We start from the raw sequence: 18,591 nt of genomic DNA on the forward strand, positions 1-18,591 counted from the left end.
TAGCCTTGGCAAAAAGCCAAACAAAAAAATTGGGGATTTCTGGGTGTGGTGGCGCATGCATTTAGTCCCAGCACTTGGGGAGGTAAAGGTAGACGGATCTCTTTGAGTTTGAGGACATCTTGGTCTACAAAGTGAGTCCAGGACAACCAGGGTTACAAGAAGAAACCCTGTCTTGAAAAAAGAAATTAACGGACAAAAGGAAGGAAGGGAAGGGAGGAAAGAAGGAAGAAGGGGGGAAAGGAAGGAGGGAGGGATGGAGGAAGGAAGGGAAGGGAGGAAGGGAGGAAGGAGGGAAGGAGGGGAGAAGGGGGTGATGGCCCAGTCCTGTAATTTCAGTACTCAAGTTTGAATCAAGCCTGGGCTACCGACAAAAACTTACCCTAATTTTTTGTTGTTTTAATTAAAAAGAGAGGGAAAGAGAGGAAAGGAAACTGTCTGGGGATATTAAGCCTACTTCCTGCTCTAACCTAACAACAACCCTCAACTAATGACAGACAGGAGGTAGTCCAGAAAGGCAGGTAGGTCTCTCTGCACACTACTGCTGTGATGAGACACCGTGCTCAAAAGCAGATTAGTGAGGAAAGGGGTCATTTGGCTCATACATCCAAAGCACTACTCAGGACAGGAACTCAATCAGGGCAGGAACCTGGAGGCAGGAGCTGATGCAGAGGCCATGGTGTGTGGGGCAGGAAGGCTGCTTGCTGGCTTGCTCCTCATGGCTTGCTCAGCCTTTCTTGTAGAACCCAGGAGGACCACCAGCCAAGCAGCACTCACAATGGGTGGGGCCCTTCCCCACCTATCACTAATTAAGAAAATGTTCTGCAGGTTTCCCTGTGGCCCAAACCTTCCTTAATCCGGGTTCCCTCCTCCCGATTACTCTAGCTTGTGTCAAATTGACATAAAACTATCCAGCACAGTGAGTAAGGGCCCCAAGGGACAGGATCTTGAGAGGAAGTAGCCCCGCTCGCTGATACATACCATCGACTAAAGTTACATGGCCAGATTGGGTGTGGTGGTACAATCCTATCACCCCAACTTCTGGGAGACTAAGGCAGGAGAATCAGAAGTTCAGGAGGATAGGAAAGAAAACTGGGGCAGGGTGGGGGGGGACAGAGTTACCAGGGACGAGTGTTGTCTCAAATGGCAGCTGCCTAACATCAGTTTGTGTGCTCCTAGATGTGATATTGTGGCAGATGGCCCATGAATTCATATGAATGTGCTGAATTTCATATAAGAACTTACCTGCAATGAGGAATTCCTTGTACAGCCAATTGTGTGATATAGTTTAGGAATCTATGTCCTCCTCACCCCCCCAAAAAATTATTTTTAGTGTAAAAAGAAGGCTGTTTTAGGGGCATGAAGCACCAGGAGAGCAATGGCAAGATATTTTAATGATGGTATTGTTTTAGAATTTACATTTAAAAATGTGTGTGAGACAGTATGGGTGCCCATGGAGGCCAGAAGAGGGAATCAGATCCCCAGGAGCGGGAGTTACATGTGGCTGTGAGTTGCCTAACATGGGTGTTGAGAACCAAACCAGGAGTCTTGTAGAAGAGCAAAAATTGCTCTTAACTTCCAAACCATCTCTCCACCTCCTAATTACAGTATTTTAAAACTAATAAACAGAAACCGGGTGTAGTAGCACGTGTCTTTGATTCTAGCACTCAGGAAGCAAATACAAGCAGATCTCTGTGAGTCAGAGGCCAGTCTGGTCTACATAGTAAGACCCTTTCTCAGAAATAAACAGACAGACAGACACTTAAAGACAGGTCTGGAGAGGTAGCTCAGCCAGTAAAGAAGCTTGATGAAGTCTGATGACTGAGAGTCCCACAAACAGGAGGGAAGGAGGGAGCTGACTTTCTTATGCATACACACAGTTAAAAAAAAAAAATCAATCCAAAAAAAAAAAACCAAAAAAAAACAACACAAAACAAAAAAAAATCAAGCATTCCCATTAAAATGTAGAATTAATAATTAATTAGAGATGGGGTCTTACTAGGTAGCCTTGTCTGTCCTAGAACTAGCTCTGTAGACCAGGCTGGCCTTGAATTCAGAGATCCACCTGCCTCTACCTCCCAAGTGCTGAGATCAAAAGTGTGCACTATCATGCCTGGCTTAAAATATAAAGTTTATTAAATCTTGGGTGATCATGAGTTTTCTCTGTTCTGGCATTAGGAGAATGTGCATCTACCTTCTCTGAGTGTAATAAATGTACGAGCACTGTAGGACGACAGTACAAACCTGGTGCTGTAATGGACTGGGAGGGTGTGCCACACTCATCATCCTTTTCACACTGTATTTGTGTGTGTGTGTGTGTGTGTGTGTGTGTGTGTAATATGTGACCTGTGTTGACATAGATATTTCATGAAGAGCCTCTGCTAGCTTCTAAGGCCTTTGGGAGAGTTAGAAATAGGTACTCCTCCCCTCCGCCCCCACCTCTCTCCAAGCCATCTGTCAGAAGAGCGTGACTTACCACCAATGTTAGACTTTGGTGCATGGCTGCCATCTGCTGGGTAGTTATGTGAGAAAATGAACTCTAGAAAGACAAGGAAAGGAAAAGCCTTGGCCGTGCACCTACCTTTCTTTCTTTCCTTCTTTCTTTCTTTCTTTCTTTCTTTTCTTTCTTTCTCTCCTTCCCTTCCTTCCTACCTTCCTTCCTTCCTTCCTCCCTTCCTTCCTTCCTCCCTTCCTTCCTTTTTTTTCTCAAATGGAGCAATTTTCTGGCACAGAGAGAGCACCATGAATTTTTGTTTCATGGTTTGTTTTTTGTGTGTTGATTAGGATCTCATGACATCGAGGATATTATCAAAATCATTATATAGTAGAGAATGATGTTGAACTTAAAGAAAACTTTTGGGGGGATTAAAGAGATTGCTCAGCAGTTAAGAACACAGACTGCTCTTGCAGAGGACCTGGCTTCATGTCTCAGCACTCACATGGTGGATCACAACTTTATATAACTCCAGTTCCAGATAATCCAGTGCTTTTTTGGCCTCTGCTGGCTGGCACCGGGCACAAATGTGGTCTGCACACAAACACAAAGGCCAAAGACTCATACAAGCAATATTTAAATAAACAAATCTTTAAAAAATACTTATGTACTTATCTTGGGTCTTGTGTATTCTCAATTGGCCTGGAAATTGCTATGTAGCTGAGGTGGACTTTGAAATTCTCTTTCTTGTTTTGATTGAGGTAGGGTCTCACTACATTCCTCTGGATGGCCTTGAACTATGTAGACCAGACTGGCCTCCAACTTACATAGATCCCCTGCCTCTGCCTTCAAAGTGCTGGGACTAAAGGTGTGGGCCACCTTGAATATCTTCTTGCTATTGCATTTATGTATACATGCATGTGGCATGCACCTTACCCACTGAACCCTGCCCCCCACTGACCTTGAACTTGTAATCTTCTACCTTCTGAGTGCTGGGATTGCAAGCAGGTGCCACCATGACCACTTTATACAATAATGAAGACTGAGCTCATGGCTTCGTGCATGCTGGGTAAGCATTGAGGGGCTGAGCTGCATTTCTCAGTCTCTCCCTAATGTTTTAAAATTCCCTGAACAAAAGCCCGATAGTGCTGTAACAGCTCTCTTAGGATAAGTAAGAGCATGTGGAGAAGCCTGTTCTACCTTGGGGTAGGTGACATCATGACCCTGACATGTCACAGCTAGGATGTGAGAGTTCAGAAGGTGCTGCTGGTATTAGACAGATGTCTTTCTGTAGGACACTGATGTGACTGGGGCTGGGAATGTGGCTCAGTGGCTGAGTATACCACTAGCACAGATAGCCAGATCTTGCAATATCCACTTAGGAGGCAAAAGAAAGAAGGTCTGTGTGTTCTGGGCCAGCCTGGTTGACCAAGTGAGTTCTAGGACAGTTGGGACTATAATTTAAAATCTTGTCTCAGGAATAAAACAAAACAGACACACAAAACACAGTTGTTTTTTTTTTTTTTTTTTTTTTTTTTTAAGAAAAAGGAGCATACATGTATACCCAGTCCTTCGTTCCCAAGGCTGGAAGGTTGCAGTGGTTTGATGTTGACTGTAAACAGAAGGCTGGAGAAGGACGTTTGAGATGGCTTCTTGGGTCAAGGGTATTGCCTCCAGCCGACTGGAGCTGTACCCCAGGATCTCACTGTGAAAGGCAATTCCTGTGAGTTGTTTCCTGACTTCCACTCCCACAGCGTGGTGCCACTCAGCCCCTGTCCTGCCCCAGTAAATTCTTTTTCTTTTCCTTTTTTCCCTTTTTCTTTTTCTTTTTCCTTCTTTTTCTTTTTCTTTTTTTAAGTTTTGGGGAAAAATAGAGGGGGAGAGAAGGGGTAAGGGGTGGATGCATGGTAGTCTATCCTGACACTCGCAAAGCTAAGAGCAGAGAACCATTCAGCACCACGGAAAGCTCCCAGACAGGCCAAAACAAAAAAACAAAAAAACTCAGCCTCTGGGCCCCGCCTCCTACGCGGTCATCCTTCCCACCAGGCCCCACCCAGATTTAAAATATCCTTACCCAGGTTCGTTCCAGGTTTTTTGGTGGTGGTGGTGGTGGTTTGGTTTTTGTTTTTTGTCGTTGTTGTTTTGTTTTCATTTCAGGCTATTCTGGAACTCTTATGTAGACCAAAGTCCAGACTAGTCTGGGACTCACAGAAATCTATCTGCCTGCCTCCGCCTCCTGCATGCTGGGATTAAAGTTTTGTGCCACCACATCCACTCCTCAGTTTAAAGACCCGCAGGAAGCCTGGGCTGGTAAGTCCAGCTGTGCTTACACACAGTTTCTCCCAACAGAAACACGGGATGGCCGGGTGGGAAAGAGGACTTTATTGGGATGTTAGTGAAGAGACGTGGGATGGTGAATTCCGGGGAGCGACATACACTGGGACCCAGGTCACCTTAAGGAGCAATAAATTAACGTAAAATAAATTAAGGTGAAGAGGTCCCTTGTGGGGCAGGAGCTGGGAATTTCTAAGGGTGTGGAATTCGGAACTCGGAAGGGGAAACAAGAATGAATTTGTCAAGATCTCCCTCCCCCACCGGAAGCTGGGAGTTGGGATTGGGGGACCGGAAGAAGGGCAGTAGGGCTCAGCTGAAGGCGGCTAGGGTTGGGGTCAAGGTCGTTCTTCCAGGAAGCGGTAGGTGGGGTTCTCATAGCCATGCCTCTGAAGTTCCCGGAGCTGCTGCTCCTCCAGGGTCAGCATGGGGTCCACCTGTAACAGTGCCAGGGGAGGGCTCAGTGTATAAGGGCAGAGCTGCTTTTAACTCCGACCTCCACCGCGATGTCTGCCCCTCACCTCCACCACTCCATGGCTGATAGTCCCATAGGGTTTCTTCTTGCGCAGAAGCAGCAAGGATAGGACAATGAGGGAGCCTCCTCCAGCTCCCATGATCAGCAGACCTGACAAGGCCTCTCGGGACACTCCAGTCCCAGAAGGCGCCTGTAGAGAAAGGAGACAGGACCAAGAGTATCTTCGGGGCTCACCAGAATCCACTGCACCGCCGCTTTGGCGGCCAAGCCTGCACGCCAACCCCTGACCTCCACCCCAGGATCTGCATCTTCTTACCAGTTCATCCCGCTGGATATCTGAGGAGTGGAAGGGAAATCCCCTCGGGGCAGATGCATTCACCTGGGGAAGCAGGAGGTGTCCGGAGATGTCACAGACCCCGGGGCTTAGACGGGTACCTCCCAGCCCAGCAACACAAAGTCCATGTCCCCAGCAAGCTCCTTTCTGAAGCTGAGGAATGCAAGCCTCCAGAACCTCCCCTCCACCCAGGGTCCACACCCCCACTTACTTACCTTTTGCTCATACTGCTCCAGTGGGGTTAGCTTCTCTCTCCCAGAAGAGGAAGAATCTTGATCTGTGGACCCTACCCCACCCAAGTCACATGAGAGAGGACACTGGATTCCACTCCAGGAGGCCTGGGCTGCCTGCTGTATGCAGCCCTTTCCCTTCGTGGTTTAGAGTTCAGTGGGATTTGGTAACTGGGGTCTGTACTGTGTGAATGACACTTACCTTTTGGAAGGGTCACTGGGGGATCTGCCGGTAGAGGAGACAAGATGAAAGGCAAAACAGTGAAGACAAAGAAAGGGAAGAGAACCCCACCAGGACCGAGGACCCCACAGAGGCCCAACCCCCCTCCCAGGTGTCACTCCTTATTTCTTCCCACCCGTTGTGGTAGCACAGACACCCCCCAGACCTTAGAGAATTAGAAAGAAGGTTGTATGCTGGGTATGGTAGTGCACCCTTCTATAATCTCAGCACTTGGAAATCCTCAAGAAGATCACGAATCTGAGACCATCTGAAGCTAAATAATGAGTTCTAGGCTAGCCTGAGCTACAGAGTGAGACACTGTCCCAATAATCTAAGGGCTGAGTTAGGCCTTGTAACACATGTCTATAATCTGAGCTTCTCGGGATACTGACTTCACAGCCTGCCAGAGCTACTTAGACTGTCTAAAAAAATTAAGAGGGGGTAGGAGAGGGAGGAAAAAGAAGGCTAGGGCTAGCGCTGAGTAGAAGAACTCCTCTCTAGCTTAGATGCCCAAAGCCCTAGGCTCCTCAACAGCTTCTTCCTTCAGGCCAAGGAATCCTACACTGCAAAGGAAAGAGAAAGAGGCGGGCGGGAGTCTGTATTCACTCACCGTCCTTGGATTCAGGAGGCTGAAGGCTGCCTTTGTCCTCACTGCTGCTCCCGGGTACAGAGGCTTCCAGTTCACTGGGACCTAAGTGTTCAGCATGGAGAAGCTCCTCTGAGGGGACACACAGAGAGATGGATAGATCAGTGGGTGTGCAAAGGCCACAGCAGGGGAAGGGCAGGGACCCTCACAGTGGAATGGATGGGAGATTAGAGAGACAGCAGAGACGGGCAAGGTGCTCCAGCAGGAAGGATGGAGGCTGGACCTGCAGTAGCTCTGCCTCTTCAAATAGGGGGGTTAGAGCTAGGCAAGGGCTGATTGGAAGGAAGTCACAGTAGACTGAGGGCTATGCAAACTAATACTTTCTGGTTCTCTCTCTCTTTCTCTCTCTCTCTTTTCTTTTGAGACAGGGTTTCTCTGTGTAGCCCTGGCTGTCTTGGAACTGGCTCTGTAGACCAGGCTGGCCTCAAACCCAGAGATCTGCCTGCCTCTACCTCCCAAGTGTGGGATTAAAGGGGTGTACCAGTACACTTGGCACTACCCAATTTTTTGAGGAGAGTAGGGCCAATGTATGGCTGTGTCTTGACGCTGGAGAAGCAGAGACAGGAGGACTGTGAATATGAGGGCCAGCCATGGTTCCAAGCCAGCCTCCATTACAAAGCAAAACCTTGTCTTAAAAAGCCGAAGGCTGGGGATGTGGGGATGGTAAGTCACTTGCCAATCAGTGTGCACAGTCCTGCTTCCATCCCTGGTGCCATAAAAAATCATCTGGCCAGGTGTTAGGCCACCAGCCTGTAACACTAGCACTTGGAAGGCAGAGGCAGAAGGATTGCTCAAAGTTCAAGGTTAGCCTGGTCTAACATAGTGAGTTTCAGACCAGTCAGTGCTACAAAGTAAGACCCTGTCTCAAAACAAAGAAACAAACAAAAGACAACAATAAAAACAAACCACAATTAAAATCAACCTGTACAGTTAATTGACTACTAGCCATATCACCAAAGGAAACAAATCCGGACCAGACAGAGGAAAATGATTCAAATTAATTGAAAACAAAATTGACTCTTAATCTTGACTACCAAGTTCTAGGGTGATTTAAATGAAGAATGGGAAGTTGAGGGTTGGGAGTCAAAGTCTGCCCTTGGACAACTGAAGTTCAGGACAAAAGTAACAGGCACTCACGGATCTGCGGCCGCAGCTCCTGAGCCAGGTGAGGGTTCTGGTCCAGCAGCCCCAGGCTCTGATTCATTCGCTCTTCAATCACCTGAAGGTGGGTCTGGACCTGTGGGGAGTGAGCACGAGGGATGAAGCAGGCAGTGTGGGCTGAGAAGAACGGAAAGAAAAAGGAACTCAACAGAGTCCAAGAAAAATGGAACATGGAACATGGACAGGTAGCTGGGCACAAGGCACAGACACCCAGCCACAGGGGAAGGAAACTAAGGCAGGAGAAGCAGGATCCAGAGAGAAAGGGAGAGGAGATGTGTATAAGAGCAGAAGTTCAAGGCTTGGACAGAGGAAAATAGTACCAGAGGTAAGATGATGATAGGATACAAAGAAAAAAAATATGTATATGTATATACATACACATATATAAATTCTCTCTCTTTAGAGAGAGAGCGCGTGCTGGGTGTGGTGGTGCATGCCTTAAATAGCAGTGTTTGGGAGGCAAAGGTAGATCTCTTTAAGTTCAAGGATAGTCTGGTCTACATAGCAAGCTCCAGGAGCAAACAGGGTTACTATAGAGTGAGACCCTCTCTCCATAAGCAAAAACAAAGGAGACAGAGACAGACAGACAGACAGACACAGAGAGAGACAGAAAGAGAGAGAGAGAGACAGACACAGAGAGAGAAGCAATGGAGAAAGTAGACTCATGGGTCAGAGGGAGAAAGCAGGGCTGGAGGAACACATGTGGGGCTGTGGGGGAGACAGGACTTGGTCTAGAGGATTCACAAAGGAGTCGTAATGGCTCATGGACAAGTATTGCTATTCAGGAGCACAGAGGAGAGCATCTGTGGGCCAAAAGAGTATGTCTGAGAAACCAGACGTAGAATCTTAGTGCACACAGCAGAGGTTCTAGGGAAATCAAGCGGAGCTAGGGAAGGCTGAAGGACAAACTCCTGGATCTAGGGAAAGGATTCTAGGAAAGGAAGTAAAATCCAAGGGCTAGGAAGCCGGAATCCAAGAGACAGGAAATAGGATTCCAAGGGACAGGAAGTAAGAATCCTGAAGGCAAGAAGGGAGTCAAAAGAACAGTATGAGAGGTGTATACTCATGCGCACGCGGGAGCGCGTGGGCGTGGCGTGATCCTGCGCATGCGTGAGCGTGTGGCCGTGTGTGAGCGCATGAGCGTGTGCATGCTCTGGGGATAGCTGTCCAACATCAAGAAGCTGGGATTTGGGATTGGAGAGATAGCTCAGCAGTTAAGAGCACTGACTGCTCTTCCAGAAGTCTTGAGTTCTATTCCCAACAACCCCACATGGTGGTTCACAACCATCTGTAATGGGATCTGATGCCCTCTTCTGGTGTGCCTGAAGAGAGTGACAGTGTACTTATACACATAAAACAAATAAATCTTTAAAAAAAAAAGAAGTTGGGATTTGAGAGATAAGAATGGAGTGACTGGAAAGGATTTGGGGGCACAAAGGGGAAGTTCCAGGCATAGTGCAGGGTTCTAAACTGAAAATGAGGGTCAAGAAAAAAATCTGGGGCCTGGAGAGATGGCTCAGCAGTTAAGAGCACTTGCTGCTCTTCCAGAGGTCCTAGGCTTAATTCCCAGCATCTACATGGCTTACAACTGTCTGTAACTCCAGTTCTAGGAGACCCAACACTCTCTTCTGGCCTCCTCACCAACCAGGCATGCATGTGGTGAATAGATAGACAAGCAAAACACTCATACATGTAACATTTTTTAAGAGAGGGGTGAGTGTGGAAGGGGGAGAGGAGGCTGAGTTAGCATCCGGGGACCGGAAGTGTGTGCTTACCTGAAAGCGCATCTGCTGGGCCTTCTCAGGATCCACAGCGGCCACGTGCTGGTAGTGCCTCAGGGTGTGCCTCTGCTCCTTCTGCTCTGCACGTAGGTAGCGCCTCAGGGCCATCAGAACTCGCTCAGCCTGTGGAAGGGACCAAGGCTGTCCAGGCAGATCCTATTCCTTCTCAACTGGTGTTTGCCCCCACTCTTACCTCCCCATACCTGAGGAGGATCGCCCTGTAATGCTGCCAGGAAACCTTCCAGGGCGGCTCGGCGCTGGTCGTTGATCAGAGCGATGACTCTGGTGGCGTGGGTCTCCACCAGGCGCTGCCGCTCTCCAGACACTTGTTCTTCCAGGGTCTGCAGAATGGACTGGAAGTGCTAGGGAGAGGTTCAGAGGTAGGAGAGAGACCAGGTGGGTGAAAACCTGAGTAAACGTGAATCTGGAACAAAGTGGGTGGGCTTCAGTAGGCCTCCTTCCCGACAGTGCCAATCAGGGATGGGAGCCTCAATGGAAGAGATGAGCTGCAGGGTCAAGTACAGTTGGGGCGGGGCCTAGCCTGATTGTGTAGGCCGTAAAATTAGATGGGAACAATCCAAAAACAGAACTGGTCAGTTAAAGGGACGGCAGGCTGGGGCAGCTCCAACCAAAAAGACAGGCTGAGCCTCCACAACGCAAACGGAGTGAGGCTCAAGACTGAGGCTGATCAAGAGGATTTTACACAAGTAGGATCTCCCAAAGGCAACCATTGGGAAGTGGGGCCAAGAGTTAGGAAGCTGGGTTTGTTAGAGAGGGACCAGAGGGACAGGACCAACCAACCACAACCAGGAGATGGGGGCCTAGCTTGGACAAGAAAGCTTCAGAGAAAGGACTAGCCATTATTCCCTGTTTGAGAGGGGATTCCAAAGCCAGCCCCTAGGGGGCAGTGCTTGTTCAGCAGCACCGAGCCCTGGGCTCCATTCTGAGTAGAGGCAGTGACATATGTAAGGGTGGGACTGGGAGGGGACAGGTGAGTAGAAAGCAATTGAAATGGGTGGAGTGGCCCCCAGTAGTGGACGGGGCATGAGGAAGACTCGGAGGAGAGGGTCCTACCTCGTTCAGGGCCTGCCTGTCGGCTTTTGGCAGGTTCTTAGATTGGCTGTCAGCCATGGCCCACTCACGCATCACCTAGGGGTGGATAGAGATACTTCAGGATCCCGTGATCTATCCAGCTCCACACAGGGAGTCCCCCTACCCATCTCCAAGGCTTAAGAGGACAAAGATCACCTAGTACCACTGAACCTCGGGATCCCAAGAAGGAATAACCAAATAATTTATTTTATTTTGTTTTTTTAGAGACAGGTTCTCATGTAGCCAGGGTGGTCTCAAAGTCATTATATATTTGAGGCTGGCCTTGACCTTCTGATCCCCTTGCCTTAGCCTCTCAAGCATCCGGATTAAGGCATATGCTATCACACCCAACCAGCACTAAAGGAATTCAAAGTGGATTGTGCCATAGACCAGAGTACCTATGGAATCTGGTAGCATTTTAGTGGTCTGCTAGGCAGGTCAGTAATCTATTACCTGAGTATGGGCTCAGGTTGAAGGATGCTTGGTTACCCTTTAGAGGTAGTGTCAATAAAGAGTTTCCCTGTGTTTATGGAATCCTGCAGGGATGCTCATCACCTCATTAATCTGGCGCATCCGACGCTCCTCCAGGTCCATCTTGGCCCTCAGGAAACCCTCATGCTCGCCGATTTCCCCAGGCATGCCAAAGTAAACATCCACACCATCAGTGGGCCTTGGGGTGGGAGTGACTGCAAGGCAAAGGTTCAGGCAGGCAGGTCACTTTCCCTCCCCAAGAAGTACATTGCCCAGGATGCACTAGAGACCAGCATGCATCCAGTTTAGCCATGGTTGTTACCTGGCATCATGGTCCCAGGCCTGACCAGCATTTGCAAAACTATGGAACCCATCATATCATCTTCAAAGCAATGTCTGTCAAATGTCTCCTCTTCCAAGCATCCCTTTTTGAGCCCTCTCCCCCTTCAGTCTTCACAGACTAATCTACCATAGCCGAAGCCACAGCTATGTCTTCCATCCCCCCAGGTGTGCCCCTCTCTACTAGGTCACTCCTAAAGGCACTCCTATACTCCCCCCAAATACCCAAACCACAAATGCTGAAGAGGGCAGAGGAGGCTGTCTCACCTCTGCTGACCATGACGGGGGTGTGGGAGCTGGGAGGTGGGGCCCTTTCCTCCTCCTCCTCCTCTTCTTCTTCAGCCTGAGGGGGCTCTACGAAGTAATCGTCTACTGGCTGAGGGAAAGATTCCATCTCCTCTTCATCCTCACCTCCCTCTGCTCTGCCCCCCAGGGGCCAGGACCGGGTAGAGGGGTCACTGAAGGAGCAGAAAACGGAGCCAGTAAGATCTCCAGATAGGCTCCCAGGCTTCCATGTCCTGCCTCAAGAGCCTTGGGGGTGGGGGTTGTATAGAGAAAGACTCTCTGTCACTCACCCAACTGCCATCCCAGACGGGTTGGGAGTTGCAGGAGGTGGACAGCATACATACTCCACACCTCGGAACCGATCAGAGCCACAGGGCAAAAGCATGCCAGAGCCATGCAGGATGAGGCCCTGAGAGCTGCAGGCCTGTGGGAAGAGGAGGCCCGGAGGCCAGAAGGACCTGGTTGGAGGGTATGGACAGAAAGCCTGGAAGCTGGGCTCTGAAAGTGGCTGAGGAATGGATTGCCTACATCCCAATTTGAACGCTTGGGTTCTGGAAAGGAAGGGCCTAGATTCCCAAGTCCTAGGGTTTAGGAGATAGGTGGGAAAAGGCCCTAACCTCCTGAGCCTCCTGATGCCTCCTAGTTGAACTCTCACACTGGTCCATACGCTCCTGGTGCAAGAACCGACAGCCTTCGGGCACTAGCAGGGCTTCACTCACGAATTCGCCAGCTGGGGGGGAATGGGAAACACCAGAATCATAATAGCCCAGGCCTGCCCTCCTCAGAGGCCAGGCATTCATAGCTTTTCCAGCCCATCATCCAGACTTCTAATGTAGACCAGAGTCATCTCTGGGAGACTCCCATTTCACCTCAGTTCCCACCTCCCATCCGGTGACTCACGCAGGCAATGGAAGGGCACAACCTCATGGTGGGGGTGGGCACATCTGCCACTTCGGGTACCCCCACACCAGCGCTCCATCGGGATGGCCTGTGCAGCCTGTTCCACGCGTGCTATGTGCAGCTCTGGGTACATCTGTAGGACACAGTATGTGTGTGTGTGGGGGGGATCAACCTACCGGCTAACCCCCACCTTCTGCATCTCTTGTTTTGCAGTACTGGAGGTTGAACTCAGGGCCTTGTGCATGCCAAAGCAAGAGCTCTACCACCGAATTACATGCCCAGCCCTCTTGATTTTTTATTTTGAGGTCTCCTTACATTTCCTAAACTGGTCTTGAACTCATTCTGTAGCTTGCGAGGGCCTTTAACTTGTGATCCTTCTACCTTAGCCTTTCCAATAACTGGGATTATGGGCCCATGTCGCTATGTTCAGCCTGGGCAGTCCCTTTTAAAGTTTCTTGGTTCCTAAGGGCATCCGCTGGGCCTTCCTCTCTTGTCTATAGAACTAACAGGTTAATTTATAGGCCTCGGATGCTAAGCCTGGGGTCCACTGGTCATGCCCTCTAGTAGTCTCCCTTAAGTTCACCATTCTCATCTGAGCCCATGTTTCTGGGCAACCCTGTTCAGCAATCAGGTTTCTTTCTCAATATATCTCCCCCTCTTCAGTGCCCTGCCTTTTTTCTGTTTAGCTTTTAAGTAACTCTTCTCTTTGTACTAGCCCCGCCTTTTCATTGCACTTCTCTTAGACAGGCAGCCACTCTCTTTGGGCTCTATCACTTACTGAATCTTGTTGGTTTAAAAGTCTTTTGATCTAAACCCTGCTTCCCTTTCGGCCACGCCCACTTACACTCCCACTTTTTCCAAATGGCTCCTCAGATTCCTAAACCCTGCCACTCTTCAATTGATCTTGATTAGTCAATGGATTGTTTGTCTTCCCCGCCCCCCGCCCCCAATTACTCAAAATAGGTTCTGCGATGGCTCCTCCTAGCCTCTTCGCTGACCACAGACCCCAAGCTTTCCCTGGCTTTCCAGATCCTCTCATCTCCCTGAATTCTGCCTAGTCCAGCTTCCTCAAGGGCGACCCCGCCCAGCTTAGACCCACTTTCTCATTGACCACGCCTCTCCCCGTGGGGTCCCGCCCACCTGTCTGCAGTACTCCAGCACGCGCTGCGGGTCCAGAAGACAGCGTCGTGATCGCTGTGGGTCTGGTTCCCAGCGGCCGGTGCGCAGGTCCCGGTGGAGGGTTAGACGCCCACATAGTCCAGCCACTTGTGCCGACCCCGGAGCCTGGGAATGAAGGCAGATGGGTCAGTGAGGAGCCAGGGAACATTGTCATCTGGGTTGTCTGGTCCTTTGCTCCCTAAAACCCAGATAGGACTCCTGCCCCTATCGTCTAGCACCAGCTCCTTCTAAGCACCTCCTGGGTGGAGAGGCCGTTCCCCGGGAAACAGATCCCGTGGGGCTGGAGCGCCCCAGCTCTCCCGTTGCTATGGTGACCCCCCCCCCCAGTTTCTCGCGGCCTTGTTGCTGAAAAGACAGGCTCCGCCCCCGCCTTGGGCGGCTTGGGTCTGGAGCCTGAAAGGGTTAAACTTGAATCGTGGGGTGGGGTGGGGGGCGAACCCAGGCGTTCTGGCCCCTCCTCCCTCCAACCCCAGTTCAGGTTCCCACTGAGGGGGTGCAAAGACGACAGGGCCCGGCTTCCCAGCAGGCCTGCACGTCAGACCTTTAAGGACTAGAGGAGCTGTATCCGGATTGAGTAGTGGGTGGAGGCCTGGACTCCTAGATGTTTGAGGGCACGGGGTTCATGTGGGTCCAGAGGATACAAGGAACCTGGGTTCTTAGATCCAAGCGCCTGCTGCCTGGTGCGTCCTACGCTTAGGTGGGCAGGGCTTGTGGCTTTGTCATCTAGGGGTGCTCTGGATTTCTTGGACCAGGGGCTCTTGGAAAGAGCCTGATCCGACGATGCGAGTGGGAGGGGGCAGGGACGTCAGACGATGGAGGAACCTAGGGAAATCTACAGTTCGGATCGCGTGGGGCAGGCCACCTGGCCAAAAGGACTGCGGTGGCCGTCCCGCATCCAGGTCGAGACCCGGTCCCGCCCCTTCCCCATCCCCAAGACCGGGCCGAGCCTCACCTCGGCCGCGCTGGGGCTCCCACCAGCCAGGTTCCCGACGGCGAGCTGCGCGCGCAGAAGCAGCAGCGACAGTGGCAGCAACAGCGGCAGCCGCGGCGGGCCCCGGTGGCGACCCTGACCGCGAGCGGCGGGGCTGGTGGGCCCCATGTCCGGGCCTCGGGCCCTCACGTCCCTGCGCTCCCGCCCGGCCCTGCCCGGCCCCAGCGGTGACAGGAGCTCCCAGCGCCGCCGCCGCCGCCGCCGCCGCCGCCGCCGCCGCCTCCTCCTCCCGCCGCCCCCGGGCTGCGCCGGCGCCGCCAGCCCCGCCCCGCGCCGGCCCCGCCTTCCCAGCCAGGACAATAGCGTGGCGGCTCTGCGCACTGAGAGGCTCCGGAACCCCCGGGAGGGAGCCTGCGCCAAGTCCTAGCCCCTCAAGATTCCAGGTGTCAAAGTCCGCATGAAGGCCAAGTCGCTAGGCTCAGTCCCGAGTGTAGCCGGTTTTGGACTTTCACCCTTAGCCTTCTCTTCTGGCAAACGCAGACAACGTTGCATCGTCAGCTTTGTCCTCCTCCAAGGATGCCAGAATACCATAGGGGCGCGGGGGAGGGGGTCCTCCATAAATTCCTCTCTTGAGGTCCCAGGAATATAGACCTCCAAGTTTCCCGTTAAGAATTTAGGGAGTGTAATAGGAATGCCTGTAATCCTAGCACTTGGGAGGAGAGGGCGGGAGGATAGGAGTTAGAGGCTAGCCTACCTACATGCAACCCAGTCTCAAAAACCAAAATATTATAGCTAGGTAAGGCCTGCTCCCTTCCAGGCCTCTTCTGTCTCAGGACCAAGGCTAAGTCTCCCACCCTTGCTTCCTCAGACCTAGGAATTCAGCCTTCCTGCCCTGATTGCCAGGTGTCTGGACCTTCAAATACTCCCTCTAAAAATCCATGACTTAGGCCTTAGACCCTTTCTTTACAGATGACTCAGGTCAGGTGCTGGATACTATAACCTTCCAAGACCCAGCACCTGAGGACCACTGTGTGGAGTGCCCCACTCTCACCCACTCTAAGAATCACCTCGAGTCTTCTGCCTAAAGGGTTCACTGTTTTGTCTTAAGTGAGTGTAGAATATTCTATTTTCCCAGGCCAACTGAGACAGCCCAGCCGTGTGTGTGTGTGTGTGTGTGTGTGTGTGTGTGTGCATCTGTACGGACTTCTAGCTGCCTGTCTTGTGGGAACCTGCCCACATGTGTCTGTCTTTCTTCTTTGTGGGTATGGGAGGGGTGAGGTAGGTAGGGGTATATTATTAAAAGAGCCTAAAGTGGAATGGTGATGTGCACAGTAATCCCAGAGGGCTTGAGGTGGCAAGATCAAGAGTTCCAGGCTGACCGCTGAGACAAGGCTCAGTGGTTAAAAGCACTGGCTGCTCTCTCAGAAGACCTGGGTTCAATTCCCAGCACCCACACTGTCTATAACTCCAGTTCTAGGGGACCAGGAATGTATATAGTGTACAATAATACATGCAGGCAAAACATCCCCACAAGTAAAAAAAAAAAATAACAAACCTTAAAACACACATACACACAGACACAGAAAGTGCCTACAGTAGTCAGCCAGTAGCAAGAGGCTGAGGAAAGACTTAGCGTGCCGTCACTACTACCACCCTATGCGCAGGGGAAAGGAAGGACTAGATAGACAGTGCAACCTTGATGGGCCTCTTCGTTCATGGACAACACCCAGAGACCCCTCCAAGCACATCTGCATCTTTGCCCCCTTATTATTATTAAGTAATAATAATACTATTATTTATGTAAACATAAATATTCTTAGCCCAAGAATCCCCTTTATTTCTTTTATTTTCCACCCTACCCCATTCCTGGGATTCAGTTCTTTCTGAATCTTTAAGGAAGGAGTCAATTTAGCAGTCATTTTGGTTCCCAGAGAATGAACCGCCATGTTGGCGATACTTTTATTGGCCAGGACGGGGTGTGGGGGATTATTTCTTTCATCTTGATTTGTCTTATGTTATCCTTCCTCTTGATGCAGATGGTCATCTATCTTCTCCATTGGCTGGAAATGCCTTCCATCCATATCCCTAGTTCCCATCTTTGTCCCTCTGCAAAGTAGTTAGTGGCCATCTTGAATGTCTTTGTCACCGGAGAACAAATAGGTGTCGTGGCCATATTGCTCCCGCTTGGAGGATCCGCTTTGGCTGAACTGAGTGTACATCAAGAGTCTTGATGCTTGTAATGATCTTTCCCTCCTTCAGTGTTCAGTTTGGGAGGGCTTGGTCATCAACTTGTTCCGACTCCCCAGAAACCTGGACAACACACTCCATGGCCACCTGAAAATCCTGAGCCTCTTCGGTTGGAGTGAATGCATTCACACGTGAGTCTGGAGACGCTGGTGGCTGGGTGGAGACAAGGTAGCGTAGGGGAAGGGAGGCGTTCCAGAGCTCAGGTCTGGGGGTCCGAAGGATGTGGGTTTCATGTAGCTGGTGAAGGCACGGGGATGGGGGGTGGTAAGATAACCTGCCCGGGCTCTGTACAGTCTGCAGGGAGGGACTAAGTCCAGATGTGGCTTGAAGTCATAGTAAGTAGGAGTCCCTGGAAGACCAATCGGAGACGGCGGTGGCAAGAAGAGGCCTCCTCCAGGGGCTTCCCCAAGGCTAAGGCTCACACTGACCCCTCGAACCTTGTAGTAACCGTTGGTTGGATCCTGAGGAACAAATGAGATTTGGTAAGGAATGTGTGTAAAGAGGTAAGGATCTCGGGTGGAAAGACACACTGAGCTACAACTGGACCTAGAGATAGGCATGAAGGCAGAAAGCAGAAAGAGCCGAGACTCACAGAGAGCTACAAATATAGACCAGCATGGAAAGGGTGGGGGTTGTGGTGCTGGCTTCTAAGAACAAGGGAGGTCTGGCTGAAGTAGGGGAGGGAGGAAGATGAGAATAGGAGAGGGGGGAGGGAGGGAGAAAGGAAGAGTGGCTTTCAGATCAAGAGAAAAACACACTCAAGTATAGACAAGAAGGTTTTGTTTGTTTGGTTGGTTGGTTTTGGTTTTTCGAGACAGGGTTTCTCTGTGTAGACTTGGCTATCCTGGAACTCACTCTGTAGACCAGGCTGGCCTCGAACTCAGAAATCCGCCTGCCTCTGCCTCCCAAGTGCTGGGATTAAAGGCGTGCACCACCACTGCCTGGCAACAAGGTTTTAACTGGGATTGGAGATGTAGTTCTGACAGTAGCGCGCTTATCTAGATTGCTCAAGGCCCTTGGTTTGATTCCCAGTACTACATAAAGTCAATGTGGAGGCCCAAGTCTTTAATCCCAGCAGTCAGGAGGATAACCAGGAGCTTATGATCATTCCTGGCTACAAACTCAGTTTGAGACCCTCCTGGGATACTGAGACTCTCTGAAGGAAAAGTCGGGACCAGGGATTTAGAATGGAAGCCAGGGTTGAAATCAATGTGTCTATCCAAAGATAGAATTCCAAAGTAGGGATGTCTTTGGGGAATGTGAGGGTAGAGTGGGACATCGTGAAAGGAAGACCCCTCTCTGGAAGACAGCAGCTGAACAAAGAGATACTTAGAGGCATAAAGCGCGGCAGATGGGGAAAGAAGGCCTGGAAACCAAGGTAAAAACCAATCAATAACAGAAGCTGATGCTGCAGCTGGTGAGCTGGTGAGCTGGTGAGCTGGTGAGCTGGTGAGCTGGTGAGCTGGTGAGCTGGCCCAGGAGGTGAGAGTGCAGTTAAAAGCAGGTCTTTTGGCTGGGCGGTGGTGGCGCACACCTTT

At 50.7% G+C, this 18,591-nt stretch overlaps 2 protein-coding genes across 2 annotated transcripts in view; both read right to left on the reverse strand.

Annotated features, from left to right (window-relative positions):
- Window positions 1–4,792: 4,792 nt before the first annotated feature.
- Aplp1 (amyloid beta precursor like protein 1) lies at window positions 4,793–15,181 on the reverse strand. Its single transcript, XM_031386071.1, has 17 exons — window positions 14,828–15,181; window positions 13,837–13,980; window positions 12,697–12,829; window positions 12,414–12,526; window positions 12,087–12,220; window positions 11,779–11,969; window positions 11,257–11,387; window positions 10,684–10,758; window positions 9,813–9,971; window positions 9,604–9,732; window positions 7,805–7,904; window positions 6,632–6,739; window positions 6,004–6,027; window positions 5,787–5,857; window positions 5,554–5,616; window positions 5,284–5,427; window positions 4,793–5,199 (listed from the first exon to the last, which is right to left on the reverse strand). Exons 1-17 carry the CDS (start codon window positions 14,972–14,974, stop codon window positions 5,101–5,103), a joined length of 1,965 nt encoding a protein of 654 aa, XP_031241931.1. The 5' UTR covers window positions 14,975–15,181; the 3' UTR covers window positions 4,793–5,100.
- A 1,438-nt stretch (window positions 15,182–16,619) lies between these two features.
- Kirrel2 (kirre like nephrin family adhesion molecule 2) overlaps window positions 16,620–18,591 on the reverse strand; it is a 9,645-nt gene continuing 7,673 nt past the window's right edge. Inside the window, exon 15 of the mRNA XM_031386072.1 lies at window positions 16,620–17,514. Coding sequence (XP_031241932.1) covers window positions 17,179–17,514 — 336 coding nt within the window. The 3' untranslated portion in view covers window positions 16,620–17,178. The remainder of the gene's footprint in view (window positions 17,515–18,591) is intronic.

Source organism: Mastomys coucha, unplaced genomic scaffold, assembly GCF_008632895.1.
Source record: "Mastomys coucha isolate ucsf_1 unplaced genomic scaffold, UCSF_Mcou_1 pScaffold21, whole genome shotgun sequence".
Classification (NCBI taxonomy): domain Eukaryota; kingdom Metazoa; phylum Chordata; class Mammalia; order Rodentia; family Muridae; genus Mastomys; species Mastomys coucha.